Here is a 24,612-nt window from a genome sequence, read left to right as displayed (position 1 = left end):
TAAATATTCTCCAACAAATGCACGATGATTTCAATAAAAATAATTGGCGTAGAATTTAGCCACGGGCCAAATAACAAGCGATTAGTGCGGGGATAAAAGTATTTCTTTAAATGTAAAATAGGGGCTCCTATTAGCATTTTCACCTACTCATTTACTTCCTCTTCAACGCTGCACTTCAATGGTAAAAAAATCTGGCACAAGCAATCCATTATTGTCTCTCACTACGACTATTAAGACGCAGATCCAGATGCAATTAAAAACATTTCTTCTCATTAAAATATGAAAGTTTTTTTTGGGGAGGGGGCCTTGAGGGAAGGTATGTGCTCTCTAGTGTGCGCCGTCTTAGTTCAAGATTGGAGTTCAGAAATCATGAATGTAGCAAAGAATGAGTTGTGCTCACATGTGTGGGAGTAACACAGACTGAAACCACATTTTCTGGTCTCCTGTCAGTAGAAAATGAGTAATGTGCTGCAGATCATAGCCTCGGGATAAAGAAGCCGTATCTGAAGCAGTATTTGAAGGATATCAAAAAACCCAGGATACCTCGAATTGACCCCTGTCATTTCCTTCGACAATGTATACGCTTTTTTTTTCTTTGTGTCTTTTTCTCCCATATGAGCTCAGCTTTATGTTATACACAGCTATCCTCAGCCATCTGGTTTTCATTTCCTGCGAGGTTCAAGATGGTAGGAGAGCTTTAAAAAAAAAAAAGAGAAAAAAAAGGAGCCTCGTTTGAACCGGGGGCTAATGTAGTCAGGATGGAATCTGTCACTCAGTCTATTGCATGTTGATGACTAAGGGCAGTCTCAGCTGTAAGCAGTCTGTGATTTATGGACACCGAGTGAACTCTTGTAAGCAAAAGCCAACTCGGAGTTCAGAGCTGCAACCGGGCCCTTTCTTGGCCGCCGCTCGCTCGCTCGCTCTCCTGCTTTTTCTTTCCATTCATGCCAAAAGTATTTCGCACGGCAATTAGCTCCGTCCTCATTTGGGTCTGCAGTCCCGCAGGGTTAGCGAAGCCATTTATCATCCTCAGGGCTTGGAGCTGTGCAGCTCCGTCTCAGGTAGCTTTTTTGTAAACAGTCGTTGGCCCCGGCTCCTTCCTTTTTCCAAACCAAATGAGAGGGGGAGATACAGTAGTTGTGAGGCTCTGCCATCCGCCCATCCGTCTGTCGGATGCTTTGCTTTTTTTTCTCTACAGGTGTGAAGGCGAGAGGGAAATGTCATTTCACATGGCTCATTTGTCATACAGTAACTACATAGCTGGAGTGAATAGAGTGATGACAACATGGCCCCTCGCCTTTTCTTTTTTTTTTGCAGAGGGTCGACTGTTTTAGGGTTTGCGGCCTACAGAAAACTCTGAACGCGGCTAATGAGGAGTACGCTCAAAAGAAAAAAGGACCCGAGTTATTTTTTATTTTTTTAATGATAGTAAGTCTTTTAGCGTGCAGAATTTATAGAGATTTTTAATAGCAGGCTTGACGTTTAGCACATGTTTACACAGATACAGATGTAAGATATGTAACCTCGTTAGGCGCACATTAGAGAACTGTTCATGCTTTATGCCGATCTATGCCTTGAGTTATATTGAAAACGTGAGCATTGGCTCGGCTACAAGCATTTATATAGCTTCCAAATGCCTGTGGGGCGTCATTAAAACACATATTTGAGCAGGCAAGAGTCATAAACATATGCTGGATACATTTTTTTTTGTGTGTTCCTAGCCGAAACATCTTCAGAGGCAGCCAGGAGAATAATTGAAGAACAGTACGTGCATTTTTCTGTTTTTCACATCGATCCTCGGAGAGCCATTACTCTACAAAGAGCTCGCCAGCTGATTCCGAATCCATCATTCGTTGAGACCGATATATTGCGCTCTGTGTCGACTACTATGTCTTTATCAATCAGAATTAAGGAATTAGTTTAAGCTCTTTGGTTTTTCTTCCTCCTTAAGTGGAATCACTGCGCAGTGCAGGCCCAGAGGTTAGGAGGAGTATCAGAGGGGACTAATTGTCAAGGTTATGTCTCAGCGGATGATTGATGTGGGGCCAGGCTGTTTTTGTCAGCCTGTCAGGTGGCTGGAATGTTTAATGTTCTCATTATTGGTTGCTCTGTTGTGTATATTTCTCTGTCAGCGCCGCTGAGCCATCTGAACTGCCAGAGCACTTCAAAGGCCTGCAGGTCATCCGTCTTCCTCCTGACGCCCTGAATGTTCAGCCTCAGCTGAGTGCTGGTGATTTGTTATGACTTGAGAGCCAGCTGACAGACAGGTCTCCTATAAAAAAACATGCACCCATTTCCCTTTTGTCGTGCATTGAAAGCATCGCTGCTCCTGTAATGGAGGGAGGGGGGGGTGGGACTGTCAGAGGAGGCTGGCACCTGACAGTTGTGTCATCTCACTAATTTGCAGACAGGATGACTCCAAGTATTTTGTCTTCTTCTTTTGCCTCAGTGTGGGTTTTTTTGGTTCTGGTGTCACATATTCTCACAGGTCACCATCTGCTGCGGAGCGCCACGGGGAACAAAGCTGAAGAAGAGGGGGGAACCACTATATTAAGGCACATTTTCATATTCATCATTAGTCCAGGGGCTGTGTGATGGCACTGAGTAGTGGAGCATCATGGGAGGAATGCTGATGGCTGCAAGAGCCAGTCATGCAATGAAAAGTGAGAGGTGAGATGCTGAAGACAAGAGGAGGGAGAGCAGAATCCAACTCTCAATTCTTTTCCCAGGCCCTTTACAAGATTGATTGTTTTCTGCTGATCTAATTTTGGATGATACGAAAACAGTCCATTTGTCTTAAAGAAAAACGATGTGCCACATGGTGCAGATGGAAATTTTTTTTTTTCTTTTTTGAAAGCTGAAAAAGATTAAAGAGAAACTCCGCTCCTCAGCTCTAATCACGAGCTGTAGATTACTCTGTCGATTTAACCAGATGGCAGGCTCGATTCTGCAGGCCCTCCTGTATATTAATGAACAGCAGTCTGTTATATTTGACTTAGGTAAGTGAAATGTCCATCACCTGTAATGGTCTGCCAGCTGGCATTATGCATTTTGCACCACTTTGGGTCCACGTGGCATTTTTCATTTGCAACGTTATTGAAGGAGCATTTTTGTTCCCTGCTATTCTCCATCATTGTCACTGTTCTGGTAAATATATATTTTGTTTTGGGTTTTTTTCTCCCCACCAGGAAGAAAAAAGTCTCCAAGTTGTGTCTGCAGCTAATTTCCTCTCATAGGTCACGGCTATAATTCTGGCACTAAACCTGTCGCGCTGGGCGAAGCGCACGAGTTCGATAGTAAGTTGATTAAGTTAGCCTGTCGACATGACTGCAAACACGGCAATACAGTATGTTAACAAACCTAATAATAGGAAGGGGGAGATAAAGCGGAGGGGATGGCTGCACCATTTCTGGCCAACCGCTGACCTTAAAGAAAAAGATTGTGTGGTTTATGATTAGTTAGCTGCGGCGTCATGTTTTCTTTGTCTCCTTGCCGGCTCTACAAAAGTATTTGTTACGATGACAAGATCTTCATTGACTGATTTTGTTTGCCTTAACAAACAAAACAAACAAACTGACCTTAAAGGACAACACGATTATCATACTGTTTGACCTACATGTGGCGGACCCTGCCACCTTTCTAGCTTCAAACAGTGTTCTGGGGACCTTATTTTCCTCTGAGAACAGCTTGTTTATTCAGCTATGGAAAAGATAAATATTTCAGAGTTTGTATTATCACCTCATTAATATTGCAAATATTAAAAATCCTGAGTTTGAGCTACATAGTGCTCCTTTAAGACCGCTTTGCTGAAGAAACTGATTGTCTTTGTCTCAGAATGTCAGCCTGAAGAGATTGCAGAAAACTCAAAGAGGCAACGAACACATGTTAGCCAGCCCGAGCACCCGGAAAACTCCCTACATGAATATGCCAAGCCTAATTTTAAACCAACAGCGGTGTGGGGGGGGGACTTTGGCTGCGTTTCCCAACCGGAGAGCACGAACAGCGTGGAAGCACAATGCCAGTGTGTCATACATTTAAACACTGTTAAATTAAAGGCTGTTTACTGTTCTCAGAGGCCATTCATCTTGCTCAACGTTAAGTCTGCTGCTTGCAAATTTGTCAGTAAGAGCTTCCACATGCCAAGAAAAAAAAAGTTGGGGGTTATCAGAGGAGGGTTTTCATAGCGTGTCTCTTCAGTCAGTCTGTAGTTAATTAGCCACCTCCACACAATAAGGCCACAAGTCATTAATCACCCGGACCCGAGCAGAAGTCGACTCACTGTGAGCAAGACATTTGGAGACAAAAAGTTTGCCGCCTATGACAGACTTCAAAATGGCCCCTGTCAGTGGTGTGTAAATTATAGGGCATGTTGAGTGCTGAAAGACAAGGGCCCACTGTTTAACTCACTGTTGCTCTTTCCTTGGCTTTGTGTGTTGACAGACTCTCTTTGAGGGAAAATTCCCCCTTTTCTCCATTTCCTAACGGCTGGCTTGTAACTCAGAAAGACCCACTTTATTGTGAGTATACTCAGTAACACACACAAGTTATCCACATTAAGATCCAGCTCGCTTCCTCGGGTTTCGAGTTGATACAAGGAGGACGAGCTCCAAAAAGGTTAACGGCTCAGCGAAAACCCAGCTTTAACTTTGCGTTCCTACTGTTTGCTTTGCTTGTCAAAGGGAGGAAATGATGGAGTGATGATAAATACAGGGCTTGTTTGGAGAAGCAAAAGCCTTTCTCCTGCAAACATAAACCACCATGTTTCTCTGGATGATGGAAGACACACTTCTCAGCTGATTGAACATGCGAGAGGTCATCGGTTTTTTTTTCTTCCTTTTACGTCTGTAAACAGAGATCCGCTTGCCTTGCCAGAGTACATAAGCAGTGAGGAAGATTTATTCAAAGCATGCAAAAGTTTATGTAAGAACGGGGAAATCCCTCGTGTGGATCATTAATACGGCTGACAAAAGGGTGTTAAATTCAGTACGCGACCACACAAGTGTTTTGACATGTATTTGATGCATCATCCCGATTCGGAAAAAGTCTGGTTTTTTGTGGCCGTCACGAGGGGATGATGTCCACCAACTCCGACCACAACAGACAGTGTAACACATGGCGTGCAGCTGTGCAAAAGTGACCATTTTTAAACACGATGGGCCACACTGTGCTGATCTGTTCCCCCTCAGGTGAAAGGCCATGTATCCTCCTGCTCATGGTGCAGTTCAAAGCAGAACAGGTGGGCCCGCCGCCGCCGTGATTCAACGCGTAGTCACAAAGCCGCCCAGTGTTTCATCTCCTGACAGTGTTTTACGTTTAAACATGTGGGGAAGAGATCCTGTTAAAGATTAATAGACTTAAACGTGCTAGTATGGATGTATGTGAAGCCCACTGAGCTAGTTAATGTAATAAACAGGGACAGAGCAATTACCTCTATCCATATGATGCAACATCTGGCCCCCAGAGTGCCTTAAATTAAGTTAGCATTACACTCGAGTATGATAAAGATTCATACTGGTGGTGCTCCAATTTTCACTACATTACAACATGTTAAATTGATACAGTACAGTTATATTAATACTGACTAAACAGCAGATTGTCCTCCAAATGTTGGGCAAATTTAAATTAGATTATGATTCTTGGAATAAGCTTATTTCTCCCTCTTAAAACAGAAAAACACATCCGTACAACGTTAATGGAAAGTTATCATTAGACACTATTTACCACAGCAGCATATCTTCCCTTTGTGTTCATTTATAGTCGGTTCCTGTCCAAGTTAACAAGGTCGATAAGGATGTTTTTGAGCTTTAAAGATAGTTTCTTACTGGGTAGAACTGGTCAGCACATCTCAACTTTAGAGGCACTTTAACTCCCCCGTTTTTAGCATTTATAAGCTGTATATAAACATGTAGCATCTGGTCAATAACACACAATAATGGAGCTGTATGCAGATGTAAGGACACCTTTTCAAGTGCGCGTTAACGCCCAGTATTTGTCAACATTTATGGCATATTTTACTATATTGTTATTCATTATAAATCAGCCTCTGCTTAGACAAATACATTAAAAAAGTTATCGCTATATATAACATTTGTTACGCATTATTTTTCCTAGTGAGGAACTAAAAGTTTTCTTAACTAATATTTTTTTTAAAATAATTTTTGAGAGTTTGATTTTCTCTTTTTGTGTGTACTGGCTGTTTTTATGAGACTTCCTGTATAAAAACATAATCAATATATGAAAATTGACTATAAAAAATAAGACTGTTACACAAGAAAAAACGTAACATTTTACAATCCAAGACTTACCAATTAATCATTCTGTCAATTCTCTTTGAATTTCTCTCTTTGTGTATAATGAGACTGACCTGTGTCACTTCTTGTATACAACATATTCATATTATAAAATCTGTCACTTGAAAATGTGCTATTTATAAATAAAAAACAGGATTGTCACACACGTCGCAGCTTCACATTTCACAATCCAAGGCTTGCTATTTAAACGTTAAGTTTTTTCAAGCCATTCGGTCCACATGCAACAAGCACACACTCACAATAATCCAGCAGCTGATGCTATAAAATCAAATCCGCTGAATAATTAATGGACGGGTTTCCTACACGACAGGATGTGTGAATTTACGCTGCAGTGTCACACATCAATTAAAATGATAAGGAATAATGTTCAAAGACCTTAATCCTATTTGTTCACATCGTGTTGATGTGCTGTTTGCAAATGAAGAAAGATGCATCACATATGATCCACTCTGTGCTTCATGGCTGACTGGCTGCAGTGCTGAATTGTGGGTTAGGGGGCTTTATTACCATCTATCACCGAGCTGTGTTTAGGACTCATCTACATGAGGGATGGGTGGATTTGATGAAAATGACATCTGACCGTTAATGATGGTGATTTTATTGCTGGAGAACAGCCTGATTTACTGAGGATGGATAATGACACCATTGGCTTGATTTAGTTGACTTGTTTTAAAAGGGGCTGATTAAATAGTTTAGGCCTCGCTGTATTTCATGCTCTCTGCTTCATGGCTTCATTACAGCGATCACAAAAGCTGTGGAAACGTCCCACATCTGGTGTCATCGTAAATCTTTGTTTAGCTGGCCCCTCGCTCATATCAGCGGCTCGTTTGTCTTCGTTAATGAGACGATAATCCATGACCTCGTGATTGAGAAGATTCAGCATGTTTTGTCGAGCACGAGAGATGATGCACACACACACACACACACACACACACACACACACACACACACACACACACACTGTACATACTGTAGCTACAGCACCAGGATCTGTGAGTGTTTTGAGCTACAAAACATGCATGCTGGAAGCTCCATGGCTATTATTTCTTATTAATTATTAAAATATGCTAATGTTTTAAAGTTGTATAATTAATTCTCCATCTTATTTCCCTTTGTAAAAACCCATTATCAGCCTCAATGACACCAAAACACAAAAGCAAAGGTGTGAATAATATAAAAGGAGTTTGATTTAGCCATGGCTGTTCATAATAAATTAAAATATATATTATTTGTGCATTTACAAGCAAATTAAATAATATATATTTCATTAAAAAACAACAGTAACCTTCATTTTACAGCCAAAATAATGCCTTCAAAATAAAATTAAAAAAAGAAAGCCAAAAAATAAAAATAAAATGAGAGATAAATTTGACCTGACTTCACCTGACTGACAATCAGCTGGTGTACAATAATAAATGTCCTTTCTAAAATTAGAAAACAGACCACTGTAAACAGTTTCACAGCTGTCTGAAGTTGAAAAAAGAAAAATGCCATCCGGGGTCAGAGCGGGCTCCATCAGACGTCTCACTCCCCACAAAATAAATCAATGACAATTCTGAAGAAGCTGCTCTGATTGATTTTTCCACGTCAGTCATTCTGTCAAATCACTCAGCATTTATCCTCTCCCAGTGAGGCACTGTTTAATAAAAACTCTGGATTCAGCATGAGGAGGAAAAAAAAAAGAAAAGTCCACAGAGGTCCCATTTAAATGTGTGTGCACAGCAGGTAACACAACAATCTCTCCTGTGTAAAATAACGCACATTGAGGCTTTTCAAAGTTATATTATTTTTTATTTTAGTCACGCTTGAAGCTATCGCAAATAAATACACTGATCCCCACATGGATCCAGTCCCTGCATGAAGTACAATATAAAACTCATTGGGCCTAAATCTCCTTTATAAATGCATAATTCTTTGTCTCTACTGGTATCCTAAGGCCGAGGCTGTTGTCAGTCTTTGTCCATACAAGGCGTACGGGGAGTAATACGCCCCTGTGGCCGCGGGCACCGGCACCGGAGCCCCGGGTGTGGGCAGGGGGCTCTTTGAATAGGGGTGGTAGCGGCTGCTCAGTCCGAGAGGGTGGTGCGGGCCCCTGAGGGCCAGCGCGCCGGGGCTGCCCGGGCTGCCGTTATGAGGCATGTGCATGTGACAAGCCATAGCAGCGGCGGCTGCTGCGTTGGCGAGAGATGATGACCCCGGGTACCCAGATATCAACTTCTCCGTGCCGGCGAAGGCAGTGTGAGTCCGCAAGTGGCTGAGAAGCTCCTCTGAGGAGGAAAAGCGCTTATCGCAAGGTCCGTTAGCAGACACCCAGTTACACACGTGCGGCAGGGGGTCATTGGGCAGCATAAACCCGTATGGATACAAGGGATGTCCGCTGAAAGTCGGGGTGGAGGAGTGCACGCCGTGTAACGGGTGCGTCGGGTACATGAGCGGGTATCCAGACTTGAGCGCGTTGGCGGCCGCAACAGCAGCCGCCGCAGAGTCATGCGCGCAGTTGGCGCTGGACGCACCGGACAGATGGCTCGAACAGTGGTAGCTCAGGCAGTAGGGGTCTCGACACAGACTAGCAGACATTAGAGACGGAGGAGACGCTCCAGCTAACGGACTCGTCCCCGCTTTACTGCATCCCATTGAGCTGGCAGCGGCAAACTGCGCGCTTAAAAGCTGGCTGCTGGATTTGGTGGGGTCAAGGGTCATTCCATGAGGGAGGAACGGCTGCGGGTAACCTGCATAGGCACCCGCTAAACTCCCAGGGTAGGAAATACCAGCAGGTGGCATGGGGAAAACTGTATGACCGGGCTTGTAGGGGGAAACGGGGGCCACCAGTCCAGAGCCGAGGACGGAGGAGGACGAGGAGGTCACAGATGGCGAGTCTGATGTAACAGTCTTGGATCCAGATGTGTTCTCCTGGCTGCCATCAGAGGTAATTCCACTTATCCTATGGCTGCCATTACCGTCCGTCGTGCCGCTTTTATTGCTCTCAGACTCCTTCTTTTCCTCCTTGTCCCCTTTGCCGTCAGCCGGCAGTGGAGAGACGGAGGTGCAGGAGCTGGGGCTGCCTGTCCTGGGGGTGAACGGCTGGCAGGTGGCGCTAGGCACTCGGAAACTGTTTTTATCTCCACTGAGGCTGCTGCTCGAGTCCTTCTTCTCCGACGATTTGGAGTACGGCTTGAAGCTGGATTTGTCGTCGGCTCCGATGTCGCTCATTTTCAGCGGACCGGATTTGGCCTCCTTGTCACTAGATCCGTTTGAGGTCACGGAGGACAGTTTGGAGGAGGACGGCGGGTCCGGTTTGCCGATCTGCGAGCACGTTTGGGCCAAGAGAGCCAGAGGACTTTTCTTGGCATCCAGCTGTGAAATAAAAACAAAACAGGGTGAACAAATGAAATGCATAAAAGCACTCGGAACACGTCTTGTTTTGTTTTTATGGCGAATACGCACAGACGAAACATCCGCGTAGTTTACGCATTGCGCATAAACTTATGTCGGGATGAAACTAAAAACAACTCCGCGTTTGAGAGGCATGTAAAGAGGGACTGTGCACACCGAGCTGCTTTATAAACGACATTATAAACACGAGCATCAATCTGCTACAACAAGGTCATTAATTTTCAAAGCGAGTCCAAATTCGACACATCGAAAAATCACAGTTATTGACCCAGTTTGTCCACAACATCCATCCCATAATAGCGGCTCGGACGTAGAGAAACACAACAGTTTGACAACGTTTATCACAGAAAAAAAAGAAACCCGCTGACGCTTCTTACCTCGATGGGGCTGACAGGGGTGGACGGTAAAGGCTGGAGATACTCCGGGTGTAAAAGGTGTCCTGCCCGAGCGGTAAGCATTTTCAAAACCTTGATGGGAAGACGACTGGCTTGGCGAGAAGGGTCTGCCGGAGAGACGGAGTTGTGCACGGATAGCTGGCTGATCTTCGCTGCGCCCTTCTCCCCCGAGGAGCAGCTCTCCCACGCTGGATTCGTGCTATTTCTCAGGACAGAGACCGTGGGCGATGTGCTCATGACCCAATTCTCGTGGAAATGGCTGAGAAATACATGTGGAGGGGGTAAAAGACAAGCCAACGTCACGCGGGTAAAGCCTTTTTGCCAGAGGTGGAGAAAAAAAAAGAAACAACGTTAAATCCTTCAGAGAGACGCGCAGTGTGTGAGCAGAATCCAGCCGCGCTGCTTCATCCCCGGCGTCGCTCTGACGGTGTGGCTGCGGGTCCGAGAGCGCACTCGGTGTACGGTGGTGGTGGTGGGGGGGGAGAGATCACTCCGCCTCCTCCTCCTCCTCCTCACTGGATGGAGCAGCGTCTGAATCAGTCCGCGGATCACAGCCGTCTCCCAATCAAAAAGAGATCCCGAGGTGATCGGAGGGTCGAGTGAATGTGACGTTTCCTCCTCACACGCTTTTTAATTTGGAGTGTTTTTTTTTTTATATATATACGCGTCTGTGCGTAATTGGCACTCGGACGCATGCGCCGCTCCAGCCGTCCTGTGCGGGTTTTGGGGAGCGGGCCAACACGCGGGATACAAATGACCAAAAAACCTCTTTATGTCAAGTGAGAACACATTTTAATTAACGTTTCTTATTCCAGACAGCCTCGTCCGAGAGAGCTTTTATCGCAAGATATTTGGCAAAGCGGCACCTTTGGCTAAAACATCGCACATTCACACTCGTCGTTTTCAGCTAATTTTCTTTGGATAACTACACAGCAATTAGGGAATCAGCCCATCTGATTGCCTTCTCCGTGCGAGAGACGACAGTGACTCACTAATGAACAAGTTCTGAAGGCTTTCTTGCGCGCAGATATCCATCGGCATGTTTCACATTTTCTGCAAACTTTCTCCCCTCAATCACGCAGCCCCGTCATCTGTCACTCCCCCCTGTCCCGCACGCCAGTTATCTGTCAGCTGTCTCGCTCGCTTCTCCTCCCGCGCCTCTTCTCTTCAGTCAGATTCAGGTCAACTATTGTAAAGTGAATCCAGAAGAGAGGAGAGGAGAAGCGATGTGTCTTCCCCCCTCACTCCTCCATCATAATTTGGGCCTGTTAGTGTGCAGTCTGCTCTGGTAAAACTCAAAAAAACTGCGAGTTGTTTAATTGGAGATAAGCTCTGAGGCATTTCCAACAGGGCCCTTCATTCCACTACAGACATTTAATAGCATATAATTCTTCTTCTTTTTTATTTTTTTGTCTTGGAAATTAAAATTATTCCTCCACATTTCCGCCACAGTCAAGCCAAAAAAGAAAAAAAATCTTTCTTTTTATTCCAAGAGCGCATTAAAAAATTAAAAAATAAAAACCCTCTTGTGGCTGCCATTAATCATTTAAAGCTTCCACATTTCTTCCCATCGAAATAGACCCACTTATCTTATTACTCAATAGCCTATAAATGTCTTGCTGATCAGGCGAAAGTTAAACATATGCAAGTGTTTTTTGATTGATAACAGGGGGGCTGTTTTCGGCAACGGCTGTCAGGCTCTGACACAGCGCTTTGAGTTATTAGGGCAGAGAAGGGCGACCATAAATTTCGACCGTCAGGCAAAAACTCCTTTATTGTGGACGTGATGGATGGCTCGCCGCGGCAGACACCAAATTCTCGGCTTTATCCTTAAATGGCTGCACATTTTTTCTTTTTTTTTCTCTTCTTCTTCGTCGCCGTAATTCATTACTTTTAAACAGAAAAAAAAAAAGCTCCAAATCTCCCCGATAGTATTTCACACAAGGACACGTTTATGAATCACCCAGAGTCCCGTGCAAACACAAGCGTTTACAAGTGGCAGGGGCTGGGTCCCTCCAGTAAAGTGATGGCTCCTATCTGGGGCTGACCGTTTTAGAGATTTTAATAATTCATATTTTTCATTAAAGGGTTCATTCGTATTTGTTTTCTTCTTAAAAACTCAAACTTTTGCAAATAAAATAAATGAGGTAGAGTAAGTTAAAGGGGCACTATGTAGTTTTTGGAGAAGAAATTCAAACTCTGTTTTGATGTTGACAATATTAATATGGTGATAATACAAACTCAAAAGTACTAAGGTCACAAGGACACTGTTTGAAGTAGAACAATGGCAGGGTCCGCCACATATAAACAAAGTAAAACAGTGTGAAACTGTGTTGTCCTTTAAGGTCAGTTTGTTTATTAAGTTTATTCAGTCATGAAAACAAAGAGAGTTTGTTTATTTAGTTTGTTTATCTCTAATCAAAAAATCAGTCAATAAAGAGCTTTGTGTGAACCTTTAAAGGAGCAACACGTAGTTTCTGGAAAAGTAAGGAAGGTATTTCTTTACAATATTAATGAGGTAATAATACAAACGCAGATGAATGTCTTTCCATAAGTGAATAAACAAGCTGATCTCAGAGGAAAATAAGGTCCCCAGAACACTGTTTGAAGATAGAGAGGTGGCAGGGTCCGCCAAATACAAAGAACATGTTTGAACATGTTTGTTTTTGTTGTTTATTGAGGGAAACTAAATAGTGCACCTTGAAGTTTCTTTATCAAGTACAATATATGACACGTTTTCATTGGCAATCCTTAAAAAACCCTTTAAATATTCTATTTTATTTTTTGTAAAGCTTTACACTACTGGCTATCGACTGTTCTTTCATTTATTTATGGTTGTTCTCGGCCAAAAGAAAATACAAAATGATCAACAAAACACAGGGGAAATAGTAAACACAGTACAGGTCGGCAAAAACTACTTTTGCTTCTTCAAGTGTTTTCTTTAAATTTATACAGGCTCAAATCTAAATGAGCTAAATCCTCGACCTGCCCGCAGCACTGTTTTTATGTACGACGTTGCTTGTCTGTGCGGAAACAACACCTTAAATGTGTGTCGGAGGCAACTTCACAGTTCGTCTTCGGAGTTGATTAAAAATTGAAAGTAATGGCGATAGAGTCACAGTGACAGGAGCTGCTGTAACGACTCCGTTGTATAATGTATTATTGTATAATGCATATTGTATAATTCAGCTCCTCAGCTCCTACAGGCTTGATTAGACAAGTGCACGCATGTGATACGATAGTTTTTCACACAGTTTTGAACTCCTTTGTTCTGTGAAATGAAAACAGATCTCATGATGATTCCGAAAAAATATGAAAGAAAAGGTCGCACAACACAAAATACTCACATTTCAGTTGTTTATTTGGCTCACAGCACAAAAGCTAAACACTTACAACACAGTTTTCAGAGTGCTTGTAATATAATATAATATACACAAGTACATAGTTAGTACACAGCTGCAACTGGAAGGAAGTATTTAGGAACCAAACGCCTCCGTCATCCCGTGGTTCTAGAAACAGCAACCAATCACATTATGTAGTTCAATCTGATTTAAACCCCATTAGATGCAATGTGAATACGAATCTTCAGGGAACTCTGTTTATGTCCATCGTTGATTCACTATTAATACCACAAAGTAAATCACAATAAAGGGATACAGTTTACAAACAGTCCTATTCTTGAATTTTTGTGAAATCTCTGAGCTTTGGAGGCCAAAAGGCATGAAGGTAAGCCACTGCTCCAGTCTTATTATCCTGTCCCTAGATCTCTTAAGACTTGCACGTGCACATTAAAAACAACACAAAAGTGACAAAAACTCAGGTGCAAAAGCACTTGACATACAGCACTCCAAAAAAGGATATGGTCGATAAATGCGGCATTATAATGTCTAGCAAATGGAATGAGAAATTCCCCTCGACATGACATGAAAATTCACCTCGTGGCAGGCGGCGCGGGGCGCACCACATCAGCAGCCAGACAGGCCGACTGGATCTGACAGGTAAAAAGGGGAGATGATGGTTAGAAGGTGCTATTGTTTCATGCCGCTTTCTTGACCTGTCAGGTCCTGGCACAGAGGCCTGGATCGAGGACCTCCTTGTCACATGCAAACAGTCTTAAAAGGCCGTTATCCAGACTATGGTGATTGCTCTTGTTTAATTGATTTGCTTTGCACTGAGGCCTGTCACATTAATAATGGTTAAGTACAGCCCCAGTGTGTCACCCAGAGTGGTGCGTCTATCGGGAAATTAACAGCCTTAACTAACTGCTGTCTGTGAAGCAAGAACTGTGTGATCATATGAGATGAAACTATGGTATTTATAATATAACTGCTCTCATGTCGATGTGCAGCGGCTGTACATTTTCCTTTCTCGCCCGCATGTATTTCTAAATCTGATACAGTTTGACCTCTTCATTCAAGTCGCTGAATATATGGCTGTATTAAATCCCCATCTCATTATGAGCTACCATCCGGGGTAAAACAGAGAGCTACGCTGACAAGTAAATGGTGCTGAGTGAATAAGACTCAGATTACGCTCTCCAGCACTTCACAGGAGCCTTTGACAGGTTGCAGTAGACATTAAGTCTCTCTGATATTTCTATGACTGACTGACAGGTCGAAATTGCTCCCATCACCTTGATAGCATGGAAATGCACCTTGCATGTGGACTGTCTTTAAAGTGCAGGAAATTAGACTCCAAGTTGAGAGTCGCCTTTCAACCAAATATGACAAGAAAATAGACTGCTTTTCTTCTGCGCCCGGAGGGGGAGAAAAAAGGCCCCACAGAAGCTGGCACAGAATAAGAGGTTATAGGAGAAAGTGTCAGGAAGTATTACAGATATTATGTGTTTAAGACAGGACGTTTCAGATACTTAGAAGTCATACCCATTCCCCTTCACTACACCCGAGATATCCCCACCCCACCCCCTCCTCATCTGTGTCAAAGCGTTGACTTCATTTGCCGGAGCTCAACTCCCCAGCTGACGTGAGGAACTCGCACTATCTCTCGCCGGAAGTCAGACGACGGCAGCGCGGCATGACAGAGAGAGTTAGAAAAGTTGAGGTGCAGCCAAGATCGCGGCGGTGAAGGGTCTTTTTCACGTTGTCTCCTCAATTAGTTAAAGCTGGTCAGGAGTAGGAAGTAAAGCCTATGGAGATTACGTGCTGTCGTCCACTTGCCATCAGGTAGGTGAGGATCCTGGCGGGTTGTAGTCATGCTGTAGAGAAGAGTTAACTTCACCTACCCTCCCTGTTAGCACTGGAACCGACGGCTCAATTCAACCTGACAGCTGCCATATTACTGGTACAGAACTTTGTGGAAACTTCAAGCAGCTGCAGTCAGACATACTGTACTGTATCCGCTCGTCTAGTAGCTTAAAGGTGCACTGTGTAGTTTTTGGGAAGAAGAAAACAATCTTGATTGATTTTCATGCTTAAAACAAACTAAATAAACAAACTGTCTTTGTTTTCATGACTGAATAAACAAACTGACCTTAAAGGACAGCACAATTTCATATCGCTTTGTTTATATGTGGCGGACCCTGCCACCTTTCTAGCTTCCAACAGTGTTCTGGGGACCTTATTTTTCAATAAACAGCTTGTTTATTCAGCTATGGCAAAAAAAAAAAAAAAAAAAAAAAAAAAAAAAATGGAGTTTGGATCATTACCTTATCAATATTTAAATATTACCTTTCTGCTATTTCAAAACTATACAGTGGACCTTTAAGTTAAAAAAGGGGTGCAATCATGATCACTTTTGATGATCATTAAAGCTTCATATAATGATTATTTTTATTATCAACATTTCTTTTTTAAATTAGTTGATCAATACTTTCTGAAAATTGTAAAAAATGCTCAATTTAGTGTCTTAAAATTGCTTGTTTTGTCTGAGCAACTCACAAATCCCTAAAATATTCAGTTTGCAAGCATTTAAAATAGAATAAAGTAGCATAGAAGCTGGAAACGGAGAGTGTATAGCATGTGATAAATTATATTATCAAAATTGCTGTTGATACATTTTCTGTCCATTTGCGACCCCTTTTTGTTTCTATTTCTTTAAGTATCGAATCTCTAATATGTTAAAGGTGTTATTGATCGCATTCAGCCACTAAACATTAATGTTGTTAATGCTAGCTAACGGTAACATCTCTAACGCTAGCTAGCTAACGTTAGAGCAGGACAGTTTGCTTTTCCCCCATAAACTGGCAACTACTAAGACTCTTGATCGCTGATGAAACACAGATACCACATGATCCCAACTATTGGCTGACAATCCTTGTTAGAAGCTGGAACCAACATAGAAGTAAACAAAACAATCATTTCAAATGTATTAATTCACATCCTAATAATGTTTTTAAAGATATATGTTTATTCTGCACCTTTCTACAAGCTCTGTACATGTATTTTAAAAAAAAAAAGATTTGTCTGCATCTAAATGTTATCAACTAGCTTTTAAAAGACAACACACATGCAGCACCAGATGCCGATCCCTCACATTTCCTTGTCTAGATTTAATTTATGGAGCCTAAGCCGGGGTGAAAATGTACAGGTAGCGTGTTATGACACCAGAAGCACTGTGCAGGTCGGGATGAATGTCTGTGATGGGCAGATTATTCAGACTAAGGTAGGCCTAAAGAATGATCTTGTCACATTTCACAGGCAGGATTAAGGGATACGCAGGAGGAGCGCTTCAGTCAGGAATTAGCGTCATGTGGTCGGCTGGAGACAAGCATGCAAGGTATTTGCCGAGACAGGCTTGGACACTTACTGCTCCATTTGTCTACTTAGTGATCAAATACCGAGGTTGATGGTTATTTCTCTGTCGTTTGTAGTTTATGTGATACGTGTTCATCTGTGTGTGTGAAAATTGTGTGGATTGCAGAGACCAGAACAGCCTGTGGACATCCAGAACCGGGTTCATTTTACCTTCTTTTTATAAACCACCAAATGAAATTATACATATAAACGTGCAATATAGGATTGGGTAAGGTAATGATGCCATCTTGACGTGCAGCCCATGGCAGCACCTTCTATATTTGTGGCTTTGCATTTTAAATGGAAGTGCGTGTGAGTGTCTCCAGGCTATCAGAATGAGCTATTACCACGATGATTGAAAGAGTGAGGGAAGCGCGCGAGCTAAAAGACAAAGTAGAAGAGGCCTGACAAATGAAATCAAACTTCATAAGACCTGCCAGTGGTGTCAGTTGTTATCCATATCTCAAGCGCATTATGGTACTGCAACGCAGCGTACTGCCTTCTCATCTGTCGGCTCAAATTCATCACGTTCTCGACTGTTTCTTTTAAGTCACAAGTGTCAGTGTGAAGAGGAGCCTTAATTGACACATGAGTGGCACAGACGTGGACCGCTGCCTTTATTTTGGTGCCAAGAAGGGTTGTGTTGTTTTGATGAGCTATTATTGGCAGAAGCCAGTAGCAGATAGCAGTCGGCCTGGAAATGGGAAGTGACATCAGACAGAGAGGAGCTTGTCATTGTCTGCATGCGAGTTCAATCTCGCTGTAAGTTAGGAACAGCCTGTTGAAATGTCACTCAGTGGGCTTTCTTATCTCTTTGAGAAGAGAAATTTGGGGGGTGATTTGGTGAAATTTGCCATCTGGATTCTGAATAGCTAAAATAAGTCGGCATGGTTTCGAATAAGGTTCTTTCTGGTAAATTAGATTAATTATGTCGAACAGAGAAAGCTATCACAAGCCTCCAGACTTCAAATGTTGCACATTTCATATCTATAAACGCAAATTTGCTGCAGTGTTTCTCAACATATTACTGTATTTGTTTATAAAATGTCATTGTAAGTCTGAATCTTTTTGTTGATGTGAATTTGTTGTCTTGTCATGTCCTTGATGCTGCTTTTTTGACACCGTCTTGGCTAGGTCTTACTCAAGGGAGATATTTTAGTCTCAATATGACTTCCATGTTACATGAGGGTTTTATACAGTATATTTTATAGAATGAGGCAAAAGTTCATACAGTTAATACAACCACAGTATGAGGAATGGGGAAAACAGAGCACAAACTTAGCAATATGTGGCCGGTATAGGTCAGTCGAATAAACAGTGGTAATCTACTTATTATATCTTTAACATGCTAAACCAGGAGTGATAATGCTAACCATTATACCTGCATGTGTTAGCATTGTCATCGTCAGCATGAGCTTAAAATATGAGCAAATAAAATGGCTAGGTATTTAGCATGGATAGACACCACAAAAATACTGTGTATCTGTGTGTAATTTCGGTGGACTATCCCTTTAATATGATTTGAGGACCGGATTGTGCTCACCATAACAACTAATGTAAACTGTTACTGTACTTGATACCATAACCAGCTCTATGAGCACATATGGCATTTATAACGGGAGCAAACCAATGAGGCGTCTGTAACGTGCAACTCAATAGAAGCACTTCTTAATCACAAGTTGTCCTCTAATATTCACTCAGTTGTAGTACGGTGAAAATAAATAGCTCTCAGCGCACTGCATCTTACTGTACATTGATCACGAGCACGAGACCCCAGGCAACAATGCACAAAAGAAAAATGGCTTCCTTATTTTCACTCATCCGAGGCTCTGTGCAGCCCTTAATAGACAGAATCAGAATGTCTGCTGTGGTGTTGCAGGCTTTATGAGACCATTACCGCTTTTTATTGTGTATCCCTGGACTAATGGCTTTCTATAGTCCCTCTGATTTACGGCCTGTCAGCTGTGCGGCTGTCCATTAGAACGGGAGGTTGACATCAAGCCAGTGGTTGAAGTGCCCACTGTTAAAAATAAGGAAGTCATGTCTCACACATAGACGCCAGTCTCCTGAAACCTCTGTTCCAAAACACATTCACGGCTGCTTGTTTTCCACACTGTTTTTGTCTTTTCATACTTCATGAGCACTATAATGAGTCATTTACTGCAGACAAATATCACACTGTTTGACGTAAATGACACATGTCTACGGTAGGAAAAATAAAAGTCTGTCAAAACCATTAACATGCACCAACACTTCACTCTGGAATCATCTGCATGAAGCTGTGTTTTTATGAGTGCTTTATTATGGTGCGTAAACTGTGGTCCTAGCACTTACCACATCATTAAATATTAGTTTGTCATTAGGATTTTATTTTCTGCTTTGATTTGGTAATGCTTTATGGGTTGGATGGTATCCTTTAAGTAAATCACTGTATGAGTCACTCAACACTTGAGATGAGGATTATTGGTGCTGACATCAGTTGTACCTGGCAAACACCATTATTCAAGTTTATTTTAGCATGGGTCGTATTTTCACAGTTAGAGCCACAATTTCTATCTGTAACAATAACATTGTACTTACCAAAATAATTGGTCAGACTTTGTAACAGTGTGGTATTGCTCAATAAAGGTCAGTAGACCAGACAACCATACAGATTTTGCTTCATTTTAAAACCTTGAGGCTGTGTTCAGATTTTTAACAAAACACACCAGTTAGCCAAAACTATTTAAAAGACAAAACAAAGGTGAATGGTAAGTTATGACCTGAAGTGTCTGTTGCAGCTGTTTACAGACCAACTTCCTGTTTCAGCTTTGACCTACAATGCATATTGTTATGTATATCATGGTGTGGATTATGTTAAACTACCATGTACATTTTCTTATCTAGAGTATTGAATTTAAACGCATTAGTTTTATAAAAATATATACATGTATGTATATTTTAAGTTTATGTCTGTCAAAAATTGTACTTTGTAATTGTGAAATTATAATAAAGCATTTGTTCAACCAAAAAAACTCACAAATAATTGTGTAAAAGTGTAATATTTTCTGAGAGAGGTATTATAACCGTGAAAATCTTGTCCGAGTGTTACAGCCATTTATATTTAAGGAAAATAGTTGGAAATAATTTATTTTCTACTGTATTTGATCTGCTAAGCATAAGAAGTTCCATAGTTTAATTGCAGCATGTATAATTAGAAACAATTAAGACTGCAGTCAGCCCTGGCTTGTGATTGGTTAAAAGGCATAACATGCTGCCCCAGGACTTGTTAGATGGTTTAGTGGAAGCTATCGAGCCTTAAGAGCAAACTCGTCTTTGACCGTGCTTTCTGCTTAGCGTACCATTTTTGCTGTTTTTGATCATACTTGTGTAGAGTACTTTGCTATCATATTTTATCCTGTATTTGAAGAAAAGTTCTCAGTACACAGTTAAAAAGAAGAACTTGGACTTGGAGTTTTTGTTGAAGCACACGTCAACTATAAATAAAGTAGTTTTTCCTCTGACCGTCTGCCTGTCAATGTTTTTCGCGCAGTCTAAATTGTTTTTAGCGATGTAGCTGACTTATTCCCAAATCTTTTCAATTACTTTGGTGAGTTTTCATAATAGCTCTGACAGAGATGGTGGCCAAAACAAGGAAAATAAGACTTATAAGAGAGTAAAATTGTAATAAAGTGGAATCATCCTTTAATGCTTCTGTTTGTGTTCTCTCTGAGAGCAAATTTGAAGGGCGAAAATAGAGACTAGACTAGACTTATCCAGAGATTATGACATTTGATCGCAGAAAAAGCAAAGGCATAACTCCTTTACAATGGTTGCTTCCCATTTTGGTGGTCCAGTTAGAGGGTCCTGCTATTGTACATACTGACATGGCTTACTGGGACACTTAGTGGCATGGAGCCGTGATTGATGTCATTATTTACACCTGTGCTTCTACTGCCACAATAAAGACCTATTTGAACTCTTATCCGATGAATGTTTAAATTCTTACAAGACAAGATTTGAATGATGATTCAGACAAGTCAGGGGCATTTCTCAAAATCAAAAATGCAAAGGTCAGAGATAAAAATCAAAAATGTACCTGCGCTGTGTTACTGTTGCCTGCCAGGATGAGCACATGCAGACAAACAGGAAGGAATGTTTAATTTAAAGGGGATCGTAAACGGATCACCATACAAGAAAGCCACCTCAGACTTTTATCTCTGTTGGCTCTTGCATGACCTTTTATACTGCATTTTTTTACATGTACAGCCAGACTTACTTTAAAGCCTGCTGATTTGCAGAACAGTGCTCTTACCCCCCCGATAATCTGTCCCGAATCTTCCATAAACCTCACTTTATTAGCTCATACACAAGGATCATCCATGTGGCATTAGAGCGAAAGAAATTTAACCGTGACAATTTAACTTCCTTCAGATGTTCGGTAAAGGAAATCACATCGTACAGAAACGCGCTGTGCGGTTGCTGATACATAATTAGCGAAATGCGCTCTGAAAACCGCAGATACCTCGTCAATATATTTCGCTGTCTTTCCCTAATTGTTCGCGGTGCATCAGAGCCACAGGCGGGGGGTTAGGCAGGTGATCCCTGACGGGGGTGGAGCCGGTCCGCTTCACATAAAATCAATTCTGGCCTTTGGTGTTGGCAAGCCAGCGGGGTTGGGGTACGAGGAGGGGGAACACATGTCTGACACCTCCTGACTTTTTCATGAGGTGGCGTTTGAAGTTTTTAAACCCCCACAGAGGATTCTTGGGGCGATGAATATAAAAGGGGGTGCAGCTTAAAGCTCAGGCATATTATCATCAATGACGACCGTTACCTACTTTGATGGGGAAAGTCAAATTATTTGATTTTGATGCACCTAAGTTGGTAAGTAATTCTAAAACCTGGAAGAATTACCAAGAATATTAACCTTGAAAAGCTAATTTATTTAAACATAATGATTCTTCACTAATGGCGTGTGTTTTCTTTCATGATGGACGGCCTTTCATTATAAGCTGCTCTTAAGTCGTCCTTGTCTCGAGTGGTTCTGCTCCCTCTCTGTTCACGCGCTGCGGTGGGCACAAAGAAGAGGAGCATGACCTCAAAGCATCTTTTGTTGCAGAGGCAGTGGAGGGTGGTGGCTGTGATTCATGTGATGGGGTGAGGAGGTGTGGTAGGTACTGAGGAGGGTGGGCCGACAATGACAAGCTTGAGTTCTGCAGTCCTGGTGGTCCTGTCTTTCAGCTGTTCTTGTAATAACTCTACTCTGCCATGCTCCAGAGAAAGTCTGATAGTAACATGTTCATCTCCGACTATGTGAGTGTTTGACATGTGTTTGCATGATTGAAGTCTTGATAGATATTAGAGCTGCGACGATTTATCAGTAAGTTATCAGCTAACAAATATTTTGATATGAAATGTTTGCATTACTGTTTGTTTCCAACGATATTTAAAATACAGTTAACACATTTTTTTTTTTTAATTTGTGTTAAGTTAGACCAGAAACCAAGGAGCAGGGGGTTAGTTTCTGATGTAGATCTGGATTAAGGGGCTGAGCACACAGAGATGCATTGCTAGAAACGCATCGCCAGCAAAACCATTGTTTTCCAACGGTAGTGCACGCCTGGTGGGTGCTCCTCTCCTGCACTGCGCGTCACGGTTTTAAGAAGTCAATGGTAGACCCACTCCACAGGTGCTCCCCGCGCTTTTGTCCAAAATGTGCCTTTCCAAGACGTTTTTAAAGTGACTGCACCTAAAGTGACTCTGTGTGACAAAATAGCATTCATCTGTGGCCATCTACACACACAAAAAAAGATGTTCTTACTCAATTTTTCCTTCTCGAGATCAGATTCTTTTGCATTGAACTCAAACAGCTGTTCACTACTAACCCTGTATGGATGCGATATGATCCGACTGTTGTATGGTCAGCCTCGAATACAGAAAAGACATGCAACTCAGACATAACTGAAAAGAATAAAAAATAAATGTTTTGGGTCTCGTCAGATCAGATGGGTGCATTTAGACTGGCGTACTTGCCGATACCCGATCCTGAATTTCAGGTAGTATCAGAGGCATTTCCAATACTGGGATCGATATCGGAGCAAACCTAATTATTATGAGCCAAAATTTAAAGTAAAACAAGTTTGATGGTATGCTATTGTATTTCTCCTGGTGTAAGCATTTCCCCTAAACAGACCAAAACCAACAATGAGCTGATCTTACTGTGTGTATTCAAAGCCTGATTATAGCTTACACTGTTGCACCGGGTGACATCATCATCATCATCATCATCTTGGTTCTTTCATTACCGAGAACACGGCAACTGTAGTTTATATCGAGTCAATTCCACAAACACCATCCTGCTGCTGTAAACACTCACTGGGGCTACAAATGCGTATTAATCCGCAGCTGAAAATAGTCCCAACAAATGCACTATATACTGCTAAAAACTACAATGTCCCTATGTATTCTAACAATCAAACAATTAAACAGACCAGAGATGAGGTAGGGAAGTTGCTATTAACTATTGAGAGATGGACTAATGGATTGTTGGTTTTCTTCTTTTTGTGAGATTTGGTGACACTAACATGTTTTAGAATAATGAGGAATTCCTTGGTTTAAAATAAATCTTTTAAAAACCTTTAAGACATAATTTCTGCCATTTTTGCAACTTTTCTTTTGTGCGTAACTTAAAAAAAATGTTCTTAAACTTTCATCAAATATTGTTAATAAAATAACTGGAAAAATGAATTAAGTATTGTTATTTACTTGGTATTTGTATGCTGATATCTTGTATGTGACCTTTTTTTAAAAACATAAATTGGCTCAATAAATTAATGATTAACTTGACAGATGCACATAAAGTACATTTGCAACATTGTGCAAAATGTCTTTTTTCTTCATCTACTGATTAATGATTAATCAATGAATAATTTCAATGACTTAACACCTCCACATTAATATTTTCACACTTCTTTGTTGAACAAATTAATTCATATTTCAAGAGTGTGTATTCTTTTCAAAAATCGTGGAAGTCAACCAATCAGCTTGAGTTATTATCACTCAAAGCAGCTCTTTACCCAGTTGCAAACAAAACATTTTCGATAACTAAACCAATAAAAAAATGTGCATCTGCCGATTAATTTCCAGTATCTTTCCTCAGATGACGTTTTTTTTCCAACCTCACAGTAACTGACAGACGTTACATTGAACAGTGCTCCAAATCCTAGGAAGTGTCATTTGCTGACTTCCTCTAACAGATGCTGGTGCTCGTCTCAGAGAAGTGCAATGTCCTGGATCTAGTGGCGCTGCCATATAACTGCTGTATAAATAGATTCCTATGACAGAGCCATTCATCTCCAGCCATGAACACATCAACATTAAAAGACAGCTCTCCGAGACCTCTGCGCTTGTTAGGGCAAGATCAGCAGTCCAGATGCCCAGGATGTAAACTCGTGAAGGGAAGATTAATTTATCTGTCATCCCTGCCTTTGACAGTAGTTATAAATCTGATTTAGCTGTTGAGCAGGGGCCATGAAGAAGGGCAGTTGGACATTAAGATTTCAAAGGAGTGATATCAAGAGGACTAACTCGTGACTCATGGCCTGCCACAGTCGGGTCAAAAGTTCTTGTGGGATGTTCCGTGTGTGTGGTGTGATGTTTCGCAACTTTCGGAGAAGAGAGGCTTCTGCTCATCCCTTCTTCCTTGTGTTGTTTTCAAGATGGCGGCAGTCATGTGAGGAGCCTCGGACAAAAAGCAGGCACAGGGTGTCAAAGGAGCTA

General features: G+C 41.7%; 1 protein-coding gene across 1 annotated transcript in view; it reads right to left on the bottom strand.

Annotated features, from left to right (window-relative positions):
- Positions 1 to 8,080: 8,080 nt before the first annotated feature.
- Positions 8,081 to 24,612, bottom strand: part of LOC311250725 (zinc finger protein 503-like) — a 49,796-nt gene continuing 33,264 nt past the window's right edge. Inside the window, exons 2-3 of the mRNA XM_084342714.1 lie at positions 10,082 to 10,358; positions 8,081 to 9,665 (exon numbers count right to left, since the gene is read on the bottom strand). Coding sequence (XP_084198840.1) covers positions 8,232 to 9,665; positions 10,082 to 10,336 — 1,689 coding nt within the window. The 5' untranslated portion in view covers positions 10,337 to 10,358 and the 3' untranslated portion in view covers positions 8,081 to 8,231. The remainder of the gene's footprint in view (positions 9,666 to 10,081; positions 10,359 to 24,612) is intronic.

Source organism: Pagrus pagrus (assembly GCF_965226575.1).
Source record: "Pagrus pagrus genome assembly, chromosome: 21".
Classification (NCBI taxonomy): Eukaryota; Metazoa; Chordata; class Actinopteri; order Spariformes; family Sparidae; genus Pagrus; species Pagrus pagrus.
The sequence above is the reverse complement of the archived record's forward strand: the minus strand, read 5'-3'. Positions and strand labels throughout refer to the sequence as shown.